The sequence below is a fragment of the Liolophura sinensis genome, chromosome 1 (assembly GCF_032854445.1).
Source record: "Liolophura sinensis isolate JHLJ2023 chromosome 1, CUHK_Ljap_v2, whole genome shotgun sequence".
NCBI classification, from domain to species: domain Eukaryota; kingdom Metazoa; phylum Mollusca; class Polyplacophora; order Chitonida; family Chitonidae; genus Liolophura; species Liolophura sinensis.
In genome coordinates, this window is record NC_088295.1 from 35,636,938 (window position 1) to 35,655,953 (window position 19,016).

Consider the following 19,016-nt stretch of genomic DNA (forward strand, 5'->3'; position numbering starts at 1 on the left):
GTCCTGTAGGCTACATCTTCATACACATTAAGAGTAAGCATTAAGAATTAACAGGGAGTGGGCTCTGGTTATGATGCTTGTCTTTCAGTCACTAGTTTCAGTCACACATAGGCCTACCTGGCCTGGTACAGTGAAATTGATTTCCCTCTGCTCTCACAGTTTGCATAGCCTTGATGGCAATAAGTGCTTGATGGTGCTTATGTGGAAATTTGCAGTCTGATGTTTACTGACAATTTTCTTTCACTAGTATGGTGCAGATATCTGTATGTCAAGTGGGAAAGTTCTTTAGTAACATATGAAAGGTTGGTGGTTTACTTCAACTCACAAAACAAATGAATAATTTTTAATGTTGCACCAATAAAACAATTATTAACCCTAATGTAGTAGATATTACATCAGCTGAGAACTTGAGCTTGTAAAATTCTACTGTTTCAACAAGTTTTAAATATGGTGATCGAAAGTATTAAGTAATGGTAAACCTACTCGCCTTTCATTTTACTAGTTTTCTTGTGTGACTGTTCATCAACGGTATTGATAGGTTCAGCTTTTTAAGTTAATTAAGTCACTACTTTACAGTATTAATGTACAAGCCTTCCTATTCATTGAGATGTATTCAAAATGCACTGTCGCTTTTTTTCTGGCAATGATGTGCATGCAGAGCAGGGACGACAACTCACACATTACAAGTTTGCTTCGTTATTTGTAAGTGGTTATCTCCCCCTGCCCATAATTCTCTCTGCGCTTTGAGATTGTAAACAAAGTTGGGGGAAGATGGGAACAGCTTTCTCTTTCGACAAATTTGGCGCGTTAGCGACACCTATTAGGCGCAAGAGAAAAAGAGAAGAAGATGACATAAATAATTCGAGCGTAAATAATGACCTGGATTTAGAGACACCAAAGCGGTACTTAAACGAAATCTTTGTTTTCATTTTGTTGAGATTAAGCAACAACAACAACACCAACTTCAAGTGTCAAATTTCAAATAGAGCTGAAAATGAAAGAACAACGTTTTTAATTTGATTTTGGACAGAAAACAGCAATGGTTGGGTATAATTGTATTATACACAGAGTAATGCCTTCAGAATATGCTTGAATAAAAGTATGACACCCTGCAAACATTATGTCTCCCTGGATGACGACTCGGCGCCCTTTTATATTTGTACTGATGCTCGCATCTAGGGCTAGCATACATGCAAAACGCTGAAGAATTACTACAGTATATATAATGCCATTTATGCCTCTTTAACAGGAAGCGGACCAAGAGCACTTCCAAGTACATTTATCAGACTCTGTTCCTTGAAGGACAAGGTAGTGATGTGACCATTGTGGCTCTGGGGAAGGAGTGGCATCTTCATAAAGTCTACCTCTGCCAGGTAAGCTTTTACCTTACAGCGATTCAGAATCAGTGTTGCGACTGGGTTACAGCCAGCAGCTTTAGTTGCACTTGAATAAATGCACCACACTTGAAATGCAGCTTAGTTTAATGTATTATTCTCAGTTGCCTGTGTCTCACCAGTCAGTCAGGGATGATTCTAGATCACTTTAAAGAGAATGAATGCTCAACTTTTGAGATAGGAATTGTCATGATGTGTTTGCTTTTATGTTGTACACTTTGAGATGTTACGGTTACTGAATAAAAAATGAAAACCCACACAAGTGCCTCAGTTTGTTGAAGCCTAAAAGAAACATATTGCCAACGGCGAAAAAAAATTCTGTTGTTATTTTAGACCTTTATCTACATGAAGTGGAGATGTCTACTGACACATATCTGGTTTTGAGTGAAGAATTGAATGTTGAGTTTTATACAGGGTTTCCCTTCGACCAGTAACTAACTCAAGTTGCTATAGTTAGAAACATGGCCGATGACTGAGTTTTTAAAACTGGATTACATCCCCTTGTTGTCTATACAATGGGAGATGTTTAGCGAAGTTTGAAATGCCTGGCAAAGTATTATCTTGTAATTATGCAGCCTTCCATCATGACCATGTAACTGCCATTCAGTTCAGCCATACAGATTGTTGGGAATTACAAATACTTTATAATATATTATCAATAGACAGGAAGATCTTATTTGGTTTACTAGACTTGTAATTTGCTTTCAGTCTGTCATATTGTTTACATGTGTGATCCATGAGCGAATGTAAAGTAAAGTGTATTTGCCTCTATAAAAAAGATGTGTCTTCGATTTTATTTCTCTAACAAGAATGTTCATGTACAGTGCTCTTAAATATATATCATACTTAACAATTTTTCAGTCATGTGATGACAAGGAGATCATTAGGTGTGTGTACATATATTGTGACTTGTGGCATGGCGAGTTCATGCTGCCAAAGTTCTCCTTTGTCTGAAATATCATGCCAAAGACACCAGACATGACACCCCACCCAGTCACATTATACTGACACCAGGCCAACCAGTCATCTTTCCTTGCTCTAACCTCTCAGTGCTGAGCACCAGGCAAGACAGCAGCAAGTAACATTTTTAAAGTCTTTGTTATGACCTGACTTGGGTTTTATCCCAGAGTCTCTCGACTTCGAGGCAGAGACTCTAATCAGCAGGCCACCAAGGTGGTCCAAGCATGTATGTAAATATAAACATCATTTAAACATATGAATAGCTTGGAGAATTATAGTGCTCACAATGTTTCGTTCAAAGAAAAAAATTTATGTTGATTTTAACTTTGTTGAATGGACTTCTGCTGAGACACTCAGATTTGATAGTGCAATTTTATGTGTGTGATACTGCTTTCCAGTGTGCCTATTTCTCCAGCATGTTTTGTGGGTCATGGACAGAGTCATCACTGAAAACCATCACTGTCAGCATCCCTGATGAGAACATTGATGAAGATGGTGAGTAAATCACTGTTGTGCAGATTCTCTACTAACACAGAAAGAAGCTTAAAAAAATATATCTTCAGGTTTCAGTTACCTACAATAAGAAATAAAAATTCTTGAGTACGCTCCTAAGGAACGATCAAACAAGTAAATAAATAGAATGGCTTAAGTAGTACAGGGTGGCAAGATCAAATATAAAAGATTCTTTCGTTTCACTCAAGCTAAAATTTAAATAAATCAAGCATATGTACAGGTGGCATTTCAATAAACTTTTCACACAGTGTACCATTGGATTTCCAGGCATGGGGATTTCAGAATTGCTGGGAAACATGTTTTCAGTTTTGTGTACTTTTGACCTGGGAAAGGTGGGAAATGTGGGAACGATTTACCTCTAATGATTTTAGTATTAATGGCATATTATCGAATAAATTTCGGTGTTTGGTGTTTCTTGCATATCTAATTATCATTTATTTTGTAAAGTAAAAATTACCATAATTCCTCAACCTTGTTGTTTAAAATGTATGAACTGTCACTGAAGGTAATCATCGGCTGTACTTCCTATCCATCATGCAGATAGCAATGCAGGCTCGCAGTACACAGAGACTGAAAAGTGTCCGTTTTTTGTGAGACAACTCGTGGGAGCAAAGTATAAGCGCCTAATGTCGCCTTAGCCACAGTTTGGCTGGTGCACTCAGTTTGGTGAAACTAAGCAGTACTGAGTGAGGAGCCAAGCACTTTTTTGTGGGATTTCCCTAGCTGCTGATATATTGTTATATGCACATTTTTTCTTTCTCCTCAGCTTTGAAGATAACATTTGGATCCCTATACACGGATACAGTGTTCATCAAACCTGTCAACGTCACTCGGGTTTTGGCTGCGGCTAACTTATTTCAGTTGGTATGTTCTGTTTGTAGGGCGGGGCCTCTGCAGGCGATGGTGTTAACATGCCAGCGCTGCGCAATGATCCAGGAGCCTCCCTCCAAAGGGGTGTCTGTGAGCTCCCCCCGTGCTCTGCCCGGTTTCCTCCAACAATAATGCTAGTCGAAGCAAATAAATATACAAAATTCTGTCCGTAAAATCACATGATAAGAAGGCCCTGCCCAGTTGTTCGTGACAGTTGTTCAAATTTAATTCATATTTTCTCAGTATACTTTATAAATGCCACATACAGATGTGTTGAATTCATATTTAGTTTTCAAATGAATATTTTCCAGAAATATGAGACATGAAATTTATGGAATAATATGTAACTGCTTGTGTTTTTGTTATAAACTCGTTTACTAGTGTGTCTTCTCAGAACATGTCAGCAGTCAACCAAACAGACAGATGCACTTTAGTTGACTTATTTGTTTCTAGGAAGGCCTTATTCAACAGTGTGCTCTCATGATGAAAGAAAACATCAGGTAAATAATAAGCATGTGCAAAAGGTTAATGTATTGTTTTTGCAAATAATAATACCAACATTTCTAGTGAAAATATGACTGTCCTGGTATGCAGCACATATACCACTGTACTGTTCTTGATATCAGACAGCCCATGTGACCCACACTGTCAAAGGGTTCAAAGGGCCCTTGAGAGTGTTACACCTATAAACGAAGTGTTATGTTGATAATGTATCATAAATTAACTTTATTATTACTTTGATTTTTCCCGTGTTTTCCTCCCCAGTGGCGTAACAGTGTGTGGATATTACTCTTCTGCTCACACCTACGGACTGGAGACAGTGAAGAAGCAGTGTGTCTCTTGGCTGGAGAAAAACCTTCTCCGTTCTCAGAGTGCTGAACTGCTACAAGAAATCAGGTGAGGCACAAGCCGCTTCTAAATATGGGGACTTCAAGTCTTGGTGGTAGTAAGTACATGTATTCTGAGAAATTAGATTTCAACCACCGCTTCTTGTAAAGAATTGAACTACATGTACCCAAATTCCTCAACTTATTCGCCTTTGAAATATGCAAGTTTCAGTGCAATTTATGCACATTTTATTATTAGATTTTGGAGACTACATGGGTTGGATTGGCAAATTTCAGGGCTTCACAAAAAGTATAATTTTGTCAGTCTAATGCAGTCTAATCAGAATAATCCTTTCAGAATATCCATGAATAAACACCTTGCAAACATGCAAAAAGTTGAAGAATTATGTTCGGATACATGTATTAATTGATATCCACCAACATTTCACTGAAACGTGTGAAAAAGCATGTAGATTCCCATGGCCACTTGTCTAGAAGAATTGAAGTATTTGAAACTAGATTTCCGCCACCTTTTAAGAAATGAGCTACATGTATATTTAAGAAATGAACTATATGTATATGTAAGATGTCAACTACATGTTTATGTAAGATGTCAAGTACATATATATTTAGAAAGTCGATTTCCACCACCAAAAGTCCCCTAAAGTGACCCACTGAGTTTCATCAGGTACCTGAGAAATCTGACTTACAGCTTACTTGAAAGCAGCATGAGCTGGATTTGAATATCTGACCTCATTGATGAAAGCATAAACGCCTGTGATAGCTATTTATTTTTTTATTTGATTGGTGTTTTACTCCGTACCCAAGAATATTTCACTTATACGACGGCGGCCAGCATTATGGTGGGTGGAAACTGGGCAGAGCCCAGGGGAAACCCATGACCATCCACAGGTTGCTGACAGACCTTCCCACGTACGGCCAGAGAGGAAGCCAGCATGAGCTGGACTTGAACTCACAGCGACCGCATTGGTGAGAGACTCCTGGGTCATAACACTGCACTAGCGCACTAACCAACTGAGCCACGGAGGCCCCCCCCGTGATAGTTAAAGTAAGCCATTAATTTAACCACGTCACATCTCTTTATAAAAAAAAATGAACTGTGTTAAGAAAGAAGATTTCAAGCACATCTGCTGTTTAAGAAAGAAAGTTTACCACATTTGCTTTCTAATTCAGCAAATTACAAGCATGAGTGTATGAGTGTGTCTGTTCATATGTACATATATATATATATATGTGTTGTTTTTTCAGTCGTGACCTAATGACTGTCCTGGTGGCCTCTGAATGGCTGCTTGTTATACAGGTGGAAATGAATATCTATACGATGTTAAAAAGGGTAAGCCAAGAGTTCATTAGGAAATAGTAAATAGTTTGTTTTTTACATGTATTGTAATTATTAGGGACTACATTTTCTCAATATAGCACAGATTCAAGCATTAAAGCTAAGGTGAAAAAAAACCCTCCAGTATTAATGAGAGAAGTTTGTGTTATTTAAAAACAAATACTGTAAATGTTGAACGTTTTTCAGTGGAATTTATGCATACAGTTATTATGAAAATGATGCTAAAAAGGATTTGTTTGTGTGATTAAAGATGCAAGCTTTATAAAACTGTAAAATATTTCTCTCCACCCCAAAGTTCTCCCAGAATGTTTCAAAATGTTGGTTTGCAAAGGCTGATGAAAAGGTTGAAGAATTAGGGTATTGTCTGTTGTAAATTTTCTGGCCATCTGTACTAGTAAAATAATGCTAAATGGTAACTACAGAGAAAGCTGTTGTTCAAAAGGAATAGTTTTCTTTACATGACTCTGATTTGTTTTCTCAGTGGATGTTTTTACAGTTGAACTCTGATTGGAAGGGTGATCTTAGTGCTTTGGACAATGCTTGTTTTGAATTTTACTCCAACATCACAGAGGGTATGTTTGATTTATTGATTTATTGATTTATTTGATTGGTGTTTTACGCCATACTTAAGAATGTTTAACTTATACGATGGTGGCCAGCATTATGGTGGGAGGAAACCAGGCAGAGCCAGGGGGAAACCCACAACCATCCGCAGGCTGCTGACAGACCTTCCTACGTAAGGCAGGAAAGGGAGGCCAGCATGAGCTGGACATGAACTGACAGCGACTGCATCAGTGAGAGGCTTCTGGGGTATGTTCCATGAGACTCCCATAACACCTGTTTTAATTACCCTTTTTTCACTTCCTTTAGTGTACTCTTCAGTGTACTTCACAACCATGTGGCTGAAATATTGCTGACGTGGTGTTCAACCATAATCATTCATTCAGTCATTCTAAATGTGCTTATGAATATACACATATACACATTCTTTCACTGAATAAAACAAAAACCAACTACTACATTCCACTTTGTCCTGCAGTTTTATTACGGACATTGTTACCATCGTTAGACCAAACAATAAAACAGCTGAACACTCATTTTCAGTTTCAGTAAATCATGTAGACTTACAGTGTTACTTTCTGATCGGCTGTTTTTGATATCTTTTATAGGTACTGTGGAGTTTCTTGAGAAGAGTGCTGGTCGCCGATTCATCCGTGTATTTAGTGCTATTAGATGGCAGCATGTTGTCTGTGATATCACATCACTACACATGATACAACAAGACAGAATAGTGCCATTAGGTAAGTCAGTTCAACTTTGTGTTTAGTGCTGTCAGATGGCAGCATGTTGTCTGTGATATCACATCACTATACATGATACAGCAAGACAGAATAGTGCCATTAGGTAAGTCAGTTCATCTCTGAGTTTAGTACTGTCATATGGCAGCATGTTGTCTGTGATATCACATCACGACACATGATACAAGACAGAATAGTGCCATTACATACGTCAGCTTGTTTGTGGGTTCAGTGCTGTCAGATGGCAGTATGTTGTCTGTGATATCACATCACTACACATGATACAACAAGACAGAATAGTGCCATTAGGTAAGTCAGTTCATCTCTGAGTTTAGTGCTGTCATATGGCAGCATGTTGTCTGTGATATCACATCACGACACATGATACAACAAGACAGAATAGTGCCATTACATACGTCAGCTTGTTTGTGGGTTCAGTGCTGTCAGATGGCAGCATATTGTCTGTGATATCACATCACTACACATGATACAACAAGACAGAATAGTGCCATTACATACGTCAGCTTGTTTGTGGGTTTAGTGCTGTCAGATGGCAGCATGTTGTCTGTGATATCACATCACGACACATGATACAACAAGACAATAGTGCCATTACGTAAGTCAGCTTTTTCGTGGGTTTAGTGCTGTCAGATGGCAGCATGTTGTGTGTGATATCACATCACTACACATGATACAACAAGACAGAATAGTGCCATTACGTAAGTCAGCTTTTTCGTGGGTTTAGTGCTGTCAGATGGCAGCATGTTGTGTGTGATATCACATCACTACACATGATACAACAAGACAGAATAGTGCCATTACGTAAGTCAGCTTTTTCGTGGGTTTAGTGCTGTCAGATGGCAGCATGTTGTTTGTGCTATCACATCAATACATATTATACAACAGGTCAGAATCCTGAAATTGTGATATTATATGTTGCTTCATGTGAAGTTTTCTCCATGTGTCCGTGCTTATTGTGTTTCAGAGTGGCTGAGACCAGTGATTCAGTACCAGTGGTTACACATGCTCCAGGTGGATCAGGGACATGATACAGGGTAAGCACAGTCTCACACAACATCTTTACACCTTACGCTTTACAATTTTAAATTTAATGGGCACGGTAGAATAAGTTTTAATCCTGTGAGGAGGCACAGTTGTGGAGCAGGGCATTGAGCCATTGTTATGTCAAAAATTTATTCTGACACAATTTCTACAATGTTACAATCCATCTCTTTCTGTTGTAACATATTATCTTTACTCTGACATGGCTATTGTGAGCTGGGAAAGAAATGCATGGTGTCAAAATGACGTCAGGGTCTTTCTGCTGGACATTTCCTGGGACTTCATTGTAATGCATGTAGTAAAATAATTGAATTTGAACATGAAAGGGCATTTTTTTTAAAGATTTTCCAGCTTACAAACATTGTACAGAAATACAGAGAAGTATGGGTATTGTCTGTGATAAGCACAAGATCACAGATGCGTGGTGTTTTTCTTCTAAAGATATATACTCTAGTACTATTTTGTTTAGCTTGCATAAACCCTTATCACTTGTAATAGATTCTTTGCTCTAAATCTTGTGGGAATTACTTTCAAAAAATGTCAGAAGATAATTGAAAAACATTTCCTGAAGAATTGGTTTAAGAAAGATTTCAAAGTAGGGCTTTGTTTCTGTAATAAAATTGTAACATTGTGTAATGTTAGCCCAACAGAGGAGATGGTGTCAGAAACTGCATTCAGAGAGTTGTGTGTGCGCTGTGGTCGGGTGCTGGAGAAAGAAGGGCAGGTGAGTACAAGTAGATACATGGGTGGGGGTACCAGCTACACATGTAGTCAGGTGAGCACAGGTAGATACATGGGTGAACAGCCCTACTCAGCTACATATGTAGATTTCGAATTACAGGTTGATACATGGGTGAGCTGCCTTACTCAGCTGAACATGTAGTCAGGCAAGAACAGGTAGAGACACTGGCAAGCTACCCTTCTAAGCTACACATGTAGTCAGGTGAACACAGGTAGATACATGGGTAAGCTACCCTACTCATCTACACATGTAGTAAGGTGAGCACAGGTAGATGTTTGGGTGAGTAGCTACCCTACTCAGCTACACATGTAGCCAGGTGAGTACAGGTAGATACCTGGGTGAGTAACTACCCTACTCAGCTGCACTTGTAGTCCTGTGAGCACAGGTAGATACATGGGTGAGCTACCCAACTCAGCTACTCATGTAGTAAGGTGTGCACAGGTAGATGCATGGGTGAGTAGCTACCCTATACAGCTGCACATGTAGTGAGGTGATTACAGGTAGATACATGGGTGAGCTACTCTACTCAGCAACACGTGTGGTAAGGTGAGCACAGGTAGATACATGGATGAACTGCCGTACTCAGCTGCACATATAGTCTCATGTTTATAACAATTTTGTATGTCTTGGATATCCAGTTGTATCATAACTATATACTGTGATAAAGAAATTTCTTTTTTATATTACCATATATGCGATTTTGTGAAGAAATTTGCCCCATAATATTCCATTGGGTCGAGCTAATCATAACCTGTCAACTCATGTTATCTAAAAACCTTTCAGCTTAAATGACCAAAGGGATGTTGGCATTGAACCTTGGTATTGCCATTAATGGATAGGATAAACTTTGGTTAAGAGGATTCTGATTGCTGTCATGTTATCACCTCTGTACTGTTTGCTTTCAGTTCTTCTGGAGGTGGACAGGGTACAACTTTGGTTTAGATCTTATACTCTCCTACTCGCATGGGTAAGTCAGCAGTAATAACATCTAGCGTAACATTGGTATTCAGTCCCATGAAAAATTCTCACCTAAATTTGTAACTCTGAGAACATTTTGGCACTAGAACATTGTGCAATTGTGCAGTGCATTTTTTTAGTTACATAGTGACTCAGTATCAGGATTCGGAAAAATATTGTATCAGTAACCCTCATATTGGATGAGACATCAGGTGAGCCTAATATTAGTATCAATGACAGCATATATTTTCATATCCTGTCATTGAGCAACCATGTAGCGAATTTATCCAGCAGAAGACACATCAATTCAGCAGAGAAGACTGATGTATAAATAAATCACTTCAACAATATGAACATTGTTTTCACAACCATAAACCACATAGCCAAGCAACCAGTAATTCTGACAGCTAGTTAATCAAAACATAGCTTCAGTTATCAATAAAATAATTAAAACAAATGTGATACAAAAAATTTGGATTCGAACTTCTTAGGTCATGGCCATCTGTTTTGTGTTTAGTGTAATAGGTATGAAGAGGAACACAATGAGTGAGGGCTGTCCTAATGCAGTCAGTCTTCAGGACTACAGGAAAGTCTTCTACAGGTAGGCAGGTTTAAACTGGACTGTAGTCAGTCCTCATGTATTAGTATGGAAAGGTAGACTGTCCTAATGCAGTCAGTCTTCAGGACTACAGGAAAGTCTTCTACAAGTAGGCAGGTTTAAACTGGATTGTAGTCAGTCCTCATGTATTAGTATGGACAGGTAGACTGTCCTAATGCAGTCAGTCTTCAGGACTACAGGAAAGTCTTCTACAAGTAGGCAGGTTTAAACTGGATTGTAGTCAGTCCTCATGTATTAGTATGGACAGGTAGACTGTCCTAATGCAGTCAGTCTTCAGGACTACAGGAAAGTCTTCTACAGGTAGGCAGGTTTAAACTGGACTGTAGTCAGTCCTCATGTATTAGTATGGACAGGTAGACTGTCCTAATGCAGTCAGTCTTCAGGACTACAGGAAAGTCTTCTACAGGTAGGCAGGTTTGAGGTGGGCTGTAGTCAGTCCTCATGTATTGGTATGGATCGGTAGACTGTCCTAATGCAGTCAGTCTTCAGGACTACAGGAAACTCTTCTACAGGTAGGCAGGTTTAAACTGGACTGTAGTCAGTCCTCATGTATTAGTATGGACAGGTAGACTGTCCTAATGCAGTCAGTCTTCAGGACTACAGGAAAGTCTTCTACAGGTAGGCAGGTTTGAGGTGGGCTGTAGTCAGTCTTCAGGACTACAGGAAAGTCTTCTACAAGTAGGCAGGTTTGAGGTGGGCTGTAGTCAGCCCTTATGAAGTGTTTTTGATACACAGTATAGCTGTGTACATGTAGGCTGTGGCTGTTAAACCTGGCACAAGTCAAAGACCTGCATAGTTTATACACATGCTGATACCCTAAATCCTCCACAGGTTCTACAACTGACATTGTCCTAGTTTGGCATACAAGAGCAATGTTATCTGATCTAGACAGGCTGTTTTATAATGTATGTCAAGTCCAAATGTGCCCCTATGTTTTTAGTTTTCAAAATCATGAATTGTTTTTTAAATTGTTTCTTAAGTTATGCTTTACCACATAGATTTGTTAACTATTTAAGGGGGGGGGGAGGGCAAAAGTTACTGTATTCTTGCCTGTGTCACGGAAAGGTTCCTAGGTAGATTTCGTCTTTTGTTGCAGGTTGACTGTCCTCAGTCTCGATGAAATGGGCCGAACCAAAAACATGCAAAGTACGGGTATCCAGCATACATTGCTGGCCAAAGATGAGGTATGCTTTCTTATTTGCAGCGCTCCGATGACTAAGATTTAAAGTGGGAGTCCCGAGGGTTGATTGTAAGACCTGATGATGGGCAGTCTTGATACTTCCCTATCTTAAGAGTAAAGACAACACTAGTCCAAATGTGTCCATGAATAAACCATGTATTTCACATAAGATTTAAGAAGTGTAAGTTTTTTCTCTTGTGATGTTGCATAACTGAGATATGGCATATGGCAGTGTAATGTATGCTAAAATGCGAACTTCAAGAAAATGAAAGGCGCGACAATGTTTTGGTAGTGACCAACCAGGTGCAAGATATTTCTATAACCTTTCCACTGACATCACATGAACCCTGTTGTGCCTTTTAGAGTGACATGACAAGTTTTCTGGTTTGTCTAGCTTGGTGTATCTCATGGCCTCATAAGAATTCCTTATTGAAAGTTGTCAAGCATGTCAAAAAACATGTCTGAGGCCGTTTAGGCTTGTTTCCGTCCCTTATCTGAAATGACTCAGGATAGGTTGTTTGTCTTTTGAGTGGATAGGACCAGCACTAGTAGGCCTGGTGTGAGTTCGCTGAGACTGGGTGAGACTTGATGTCTTAGGTGCTCCTGTATAATCTCACCACGATATCACTGCAGTTCTGCCAAAGTATAAGCCATATTAAAACAGTCCTGCATTCTTCCATTGAAAGTGATGCCAAATCACAAAGCAACAAATAAATATATTCTTATCATCTGATCGTGCACATTGCAGTTTTCTGTTAAACTATTTATGTCCAAATTCTGTAGGCTATAGCATGTCATGCATTGTGCCATTTTATGGGGTCATTCAGCATTGTTTTAAAAAAAGACACAATTGAGCTCCGGTGATACCTCATTTCCTTAACTTTTCGCATATGAAAGATACGTTCAGTGTAATTTATGCACCTTTTACCTTTAATTTTGAAGACAAAACTGCATTGGTTAGGTTGGTCAGTTTGAGGGCTTCACAAAAGTAATAATTTTATCAGTCTACACAGATTAATACCCTCAGAATATATGCTTAAAAAAAGTATACATGTACCTTGCAAATGTGTGAAAAGATTCATTGGCCTCTAATAAGATATGGCCTTTACAGCCATACTGGATGACTGCTGTTTATTTTATATAAGGGAGTTATTCTTGAGTACCGCATAAAGCACGTATCAAATAAATAAGTAAATAAATTATATAAGAGAGCGGGACTTGTCTCAATCCCATTAGTGGACAAGAGATGTGTAGATAGCCAAGCTTCCGTTATTGGTGGGTTTCTATTGACATTAAGAGGTCAGCAACGCTCTTGGAGCTATTTGGACAGCCTTCAACCAATAAGGGGCTCATGTCTATACATCACACATGACAAAGTTTGTCAGCAGCTTGCCTAAAAAGCATATTTCCGTCAACCATAAAACTTACTGCAGTATGGTGAAATAAATTCTTGACTATAGAAATAAACGGCAGTCAAATAAATAACTGAATAAGTATTTTGTTTTTTATTAATCAGCTAACGGTGGTGTTTTGCATTGACATGTTGACAGGAGAAGGTGATCATGGTGTGTAGTAAGGACCTGAAGTTCCCTCTTCACATAAACCTCAACTTGATGTTTGCCACACCCATGCAGGACCTGCCCAAGCCCGTGCTCTGTCCCCCAGAACCCTGGCACTGTGACGTGGAGAAACAAGACGTCGCATTGCAAGTGGAAGCCTCAGATCTTTTGTCAGAAATTGAAAGTGAAACTGAAGGTGTTTCCCTATGCAGATATCGGTACATCCAGCCTACAAGTATGTCTCCTGTGAAGCTGTCCAGAGAGACACAAACACACAGGACTAAGACTGTTCATTGGTCCTCTTCAGACCCTGTGATATCTGGCAAGGTGCTGAACACAAGTATTAACAAATTTACAGACAGATCACCTGTAAATACTCATTGTTCCAGAAGTGAAAGTACAACGGCTGATGTGATCTCTGATAGCGATGAAGAGAGCAGAACTGAGTTGACCAGATCAGGTCAGGACTGGAGTAGTACATTTGAAAGCCAGACCAGTGGTACTGATAGTTCCACAATTGCAAGTACTAGCCATTGCCCTCCCAGCACAAGTCACTGCCTTGCCAGGTCAAGCCTTAGTCTAAGCAGAAGTCATAATCAGGCTAGTCCAAGTCATTAAGATTGATATTCACCCCTGACTGCCTTTGCAGTAACTCATGTTAAAAACCTGTATTTTATATACATCTATGTACATCACATAACCTCCTAATTTATATGAACAGCGTGTTTTTTTTTTTGCTTACCAGTACTTCAATCACAAGGTGTTCCTTTTCAAAATGTGTTAATTTTAAAATAAGCCTCTCTTGTTTTTGTCCCAATACATAAACTAAAGAAGAGTGGAGACAAGAAAAACCAGAAATGGTGATCAGCAGTAGAAAGTATAGAGCCATTGATACCCAGAGTTTTATGACTGACATAGTTTATTTATACTAACTTGTCCTTATGCAGGAGTGCGTTACTCAAGCCTGTGACATCAGAGCACTGCTCATCTGTATAGAGAACACACTGATGCACTGAGGTTGACCTCCTTCTATGTTATGGGGCAGGGGTATTGACTACATGGTTTTCAGCAGCCCTTTGTTCAGCTGATAAGGCTTTTGATTTATGAGAGAGTGAACTATTGTTTTATTAGGTGGAGGAAAAAAAATTAGCGAAGTAAATAGTTTAAAACATGAATAAACTAACATAAAACATCACAAAATTACATTTTTTACCAGAATTTTTTTTTGTTATTATTTTCTGTGAAGATTGTCCACACATAAAGTTAGTTACATGTGAGCGGTTGTTGATGTTCTTGTACCCAGTTCCTGAAGGTCTGAATTCATTCTTTATTATCGTGTATTATAAAATCTTATGGGTTGTACCTTGTTGCATGTTTTGTGTATTTTTAAAGGGATCACCTTGTGGTTGGTTGTAATGGGTAATGGTTGTTGTTTAGGTTTTGTCCACAGCTTGTCACATGCTCGGTATATTTTATTTTATGGAAGAGGATAAGATCTCTAAATCTCTTGGTTTTGAATGACTAATTTATACTCAAAACACACACTTAATATGTTTAATCTAGCATGTTAATGAATTATTTATTCCAAGAATCAAATTACAAAGGGATAAAGGACCTCTTGAAACTAGATGGGAAATCATCTAATCTCTCAGGTTGATTGCCAAACTGCTCACAGTGACAAATTGAGAAATGACACAAGGGCTTTCCCAGTATGAGTTATGTAATAGATGTTGCCGATGGAATGGACCAAGCTAAAATATTTGTTGCTAATCATCAGCCTACTTTATGCCGTCAGATGCATGGCACATTATCCTTTTCCATCTAATGTTGGTATCTGAAACGAAGTTTTGTCTTATGACTGATACTGTGGATACATGACGGTGTCTTTGACATACATGTATTACGAAGCTAAAATGATAAGCAGGTGCCCCCTTGGTCAGTGTAATTGTATGATATCCTGTTAACTGAAGTAAATACCATTGAGCTTTCATTAGAAGAATACTGTATATAATTTGTATAGATGTACAGTAATATATTTAAACTTACCGGTATCTAACACATACCTTGACAATATTTAAAGAAATACAAAAAAAGAATTTTTGGTGTGGTTCAAATTCACCCCACAATCCTCCTTTACCTGGCTTTGTTAAACACTAAAAAAAAGTATGCAGGTATAGGATTCAAACTCGTTATCCTAAACGACATAGCGTTTTCAAGGCATGCATGTTACCACTGGACCAATGGGGACAATGAGTTAACAGCCATGAAATATTATGGTGAATGTAAAGTTCATCTGAACTTCCAAATTATTTAATTTTTTTTTTTATTTATAAAATTATGATTACGTTGAACCAACACAATATTTCGTGTTAGCTTACAGCTCCCTGACTAGTCACCAAATATGTGAAAATCATTTTGGTTCATGTTACCATATTTTTATCATGAAGGGAATTTCCTCAGGAAAACGCCTTAGAATAGCAAAATCTACTTTTGATCCTATTTTTTATGAAACAAAAAGTAAAAATCGCATCATGCCAATTTTTCACACACATCCTTCAGTAATTGTGCGTCATATTCAAGTATTCACTCCTTTCTTTTTTTGCATGAGGAAGAAATACACCTCACTGTTTCATGGAAGTGGGATAATTTCCCAGCGAGTTTTAAGGGGCCCTTTATCTGTATAGCGAAGACAACGACAGTAGTGGATTCTTTATCGTGTCAGTCGAAATCATATCTGTTGATACAGATGGACTTTCATTGTGATTATACACAAGTTAAGTTTTGTCAAATTCAGTTCATGCATCATCATTTTCCATTGCAACTGAAGAAGTTAATTGTAAAACTCAACATTCAACAGCCTCACTGATCTTAGTCAAGGGATTACTGAAGCTGTGCTGAAGACCTAGCTCAAGCTTTTGATCAGTGAAGTCATGGTCAGCTGTGAATGTACACCAGGAGATTTCAAAAGAGTCTTGCCAGCTGTGATGGTTACTTTGCCAGATGTGGTGGCCACCTTGCCATGTGTCGTGGTTACTTTGCCACGTGTGGTGATCACCTTATGTGTAGTGGTCACCTTGCTAGGTGTGGTGATCACCTTATGTGTGATGGTTACTTTGCCAGGTGTGGTGATCACCTTATGTATAGTGGTTACTGTGCCAGGTGCAGTGCCGCTTGGAGTATAACATACTTGTATGGGGATGGTTTCACCACCCCATACTTACACACTTAGAAGCTGTATCTGGGTGGGAAGGGCTTTGTATGGGTTAGCTTATGCTCGGCAATATCTGCACTCAAAATTCATATTTGGTAACTTAGCAGGTATACAAACACTATAATTTCAATATAACTACAAGAATTTTGTATTAAAAAAATTACAGGTGTAAGGATAACAGGAATAGCCACATGTATATTTCCTATTTATATAAAAAATGCAATGGTTAAAAAATACATATGGTTTAAACAATGTTCATGATATTAAAGTCACATGAAATAACAACAATTGTGTTGGTTTTTTTCTCTACATGTAACAGGTGCTCTTCATATATCCAGGCAGGAGGGACTTGGTGGATAAGATCGTCTTTCAATGACTAGGATGCAACGCTGTATCCCAGCCATGGGTGGGGGAAAACATAAAAATTCAAAAAGTCTCACTGAAGAACAAGACGCTAAAATACACGCAAACTATAAGGTCATATCTACTTGGGATTTCTCCACTCTCTATACTACTCCTCACACAGATTTAATTGATAGAATTTCATCCCTAATTGTTTCAGGGTTAAATAAAACTGGTCAATGTCGAAGACAACAAAACCTTCTTCAGTTCAACTACATATAAGGGTTACCATTCATCGGATGTTTCCATGTTCACTTATTTGCTTGAATTTCTCAATAATAACATCAATGTGAAACTGAGGGAAATATCAGCAGTGTATAAGTGTTCTCATGGTTACAAATTGTGCCCCCCTTTTAGCCCACCTATACTTGTTCTCATATGAATACGACTATATGCAGAAACTATTAAGGAGTAATCCTCACCAGATCCCGATCTTTCTCATTCACTGAATGGTTTATTGATCATCTGCTGGCTTTAAACTTTCATGTTTACCAAAGGCTGTGAAAGATATTTACCCACCTTTGCTGGATTTAAAGGAAACCGCGGATTCTCCAGATGGTACATCTTATCTGGACCTATATTTGTACAAAGACCAAAACGGTTTCATCTTTCCCAGATTTTACGATAGTTTCAATTTTGACTCTGTAAATTATCCTTACTTGGACAGCATTGTATCTAAGGGTCCTGCATAAGGTGTGTGCATATCTCACCTTGTAGCATTTGTCACACCCTGCGTGATGTGTGAAGATTTCAATCAACTTCACAATTGATTACTGCAAAAACTAGTGTGTCAAGATTATTCCATGTAATGCCCTCACTCTAAGTTTCTTAAGTTTTACCATGAGTACAATTCTTTTGTAGGTAAATATTGATAGAGCGTCCAAAATCTCTGGCTCTCTGCTTCATTTATTTATTTATTTGATTGGTGTTTTACGCCGTACTCAAGAATATTTCACTTATGCGACGGCGACCAGCATTATGGTGGGAGGAACCCAGGCAGAGCCCGGGGGAAACCCACGACCATCCGCAGGTTGCTGAGAGACCTCCCCACGTACTGCCGGAGAGGAAGCCAGCATGAGCTGAACTTGAACTCACAGCAACCGCATTGGTGAGAGGCTAACCGATTGAACCACAGAGGCCCCTTCTGCTTCATGATTGTGTCCAGTTCCGCTTAACCAGGGTCTAGGGGCGGTATATTCATGGTGAATTAGATTGCCACTTTGGATACATGAACAGTTGCAAACAAAGCGCAACTGAGATACATATTTTGTTATTAACAACTGATACTCTAGCATGGTACATGATTTCAATACTGATTTCATTAAGTCTCCTAGAACATACCTTTTGTCTTTCCTACATCACTGACCGCTTCTTTTTGTATGATTTCGTCCTATTTTCCTACTTAATATACTTTTTTAGTTCTTTGGTAATTTGTGTTAAAAGTCGTTTCAGGAATTGGCCTTGCGATCAATGATCCAGAACATCCTTTTTGGTTGACGGCTGGTATACGAATGTATGTTTCGACACATAGATTTGAAATTTCCCCAGCCTCTTCTGTTCTTGGCTTGACAGTGCTTAGAAAGCTTCTGGGCCATCCTACATGAAGTTTGTAGGGCATATAGCATATAATGTAACATATAGCATATAATGTGACATATAGCATATAATGTGATATATAGCATATAATGTGACATATAGCATACAATGTGACATATACTGAGCTTGCTCCATGATGGATATCTGTGCCTTACACAGAAAAAGTTGTAAGTCACTTGCCAAAGGTCTATAGTTTAATACTCTTGGTGTTATGGTTTCCTCTGCACAAAAAGCTGCCTGTCATACATATGAAAAACTAAAGTTGCTTGCAATCCTACAGGACCTATGTACTGACCGTTTCTCTGCGACAGTCTGCTTCTCTTATTTAGAGGTTAGGCTTTTGGACAGGAATGTGGAAAAGACCAATTCTATGGTCATTACTTAAGTCAAACGATCGATCCACGAGTCAGACATTTCATGACATAAACTTGCACCAAGACAAAAACAGGCTAAGCTTTCAATGCTG

At 38.6% G+C, this 19,016-nt stretch overlaps 1 protein-coding gene across 1 annotated transcript; it reads left to right on the forward strand.

The window, feature by feature from the left end:
* Nucleotides 1–758: 758 nt before the first annotated feature.
* Nucleotides 759–17,550, forward strand: LOC135468669 (germ cell-less protein-like 1). Its single transcript, XM_064747049.1, has 15 exons — nucleotides 759–902; nucleotides 1,250–1,373; nucleotides 2,753–2,849; nucleotides 3,634–3,731; nucleotides 4,191–4,237; nucleotides 4,503–4,634; nucleotides 5,834–5,918; nucleotides 6,406–6,496; nucleotides 7,094–7,225; nucleotides 8,208–8,277; nucleotides 8,927–9,008; nucleotides 9,932–9,993; nucleotides 10,501–10,584; nucleotides 11,699–11,786; nucleotides 13,333–17,550. The coding sequence occupies exons 1-15, from the start codon at nucleotides 772–774 to the stop codon at nucleotides 13,957–13,959; spliced, it is 1,950 nt and encodes a 649-aa protein (XP_064603119.1). The 5' UTR covers nucleotides 759–771; the 3' UTR covers nucleotides 13,960–17,550.
* Nucleotides 17,551–19,016: the final 1,466 nt, after the last annotated feature.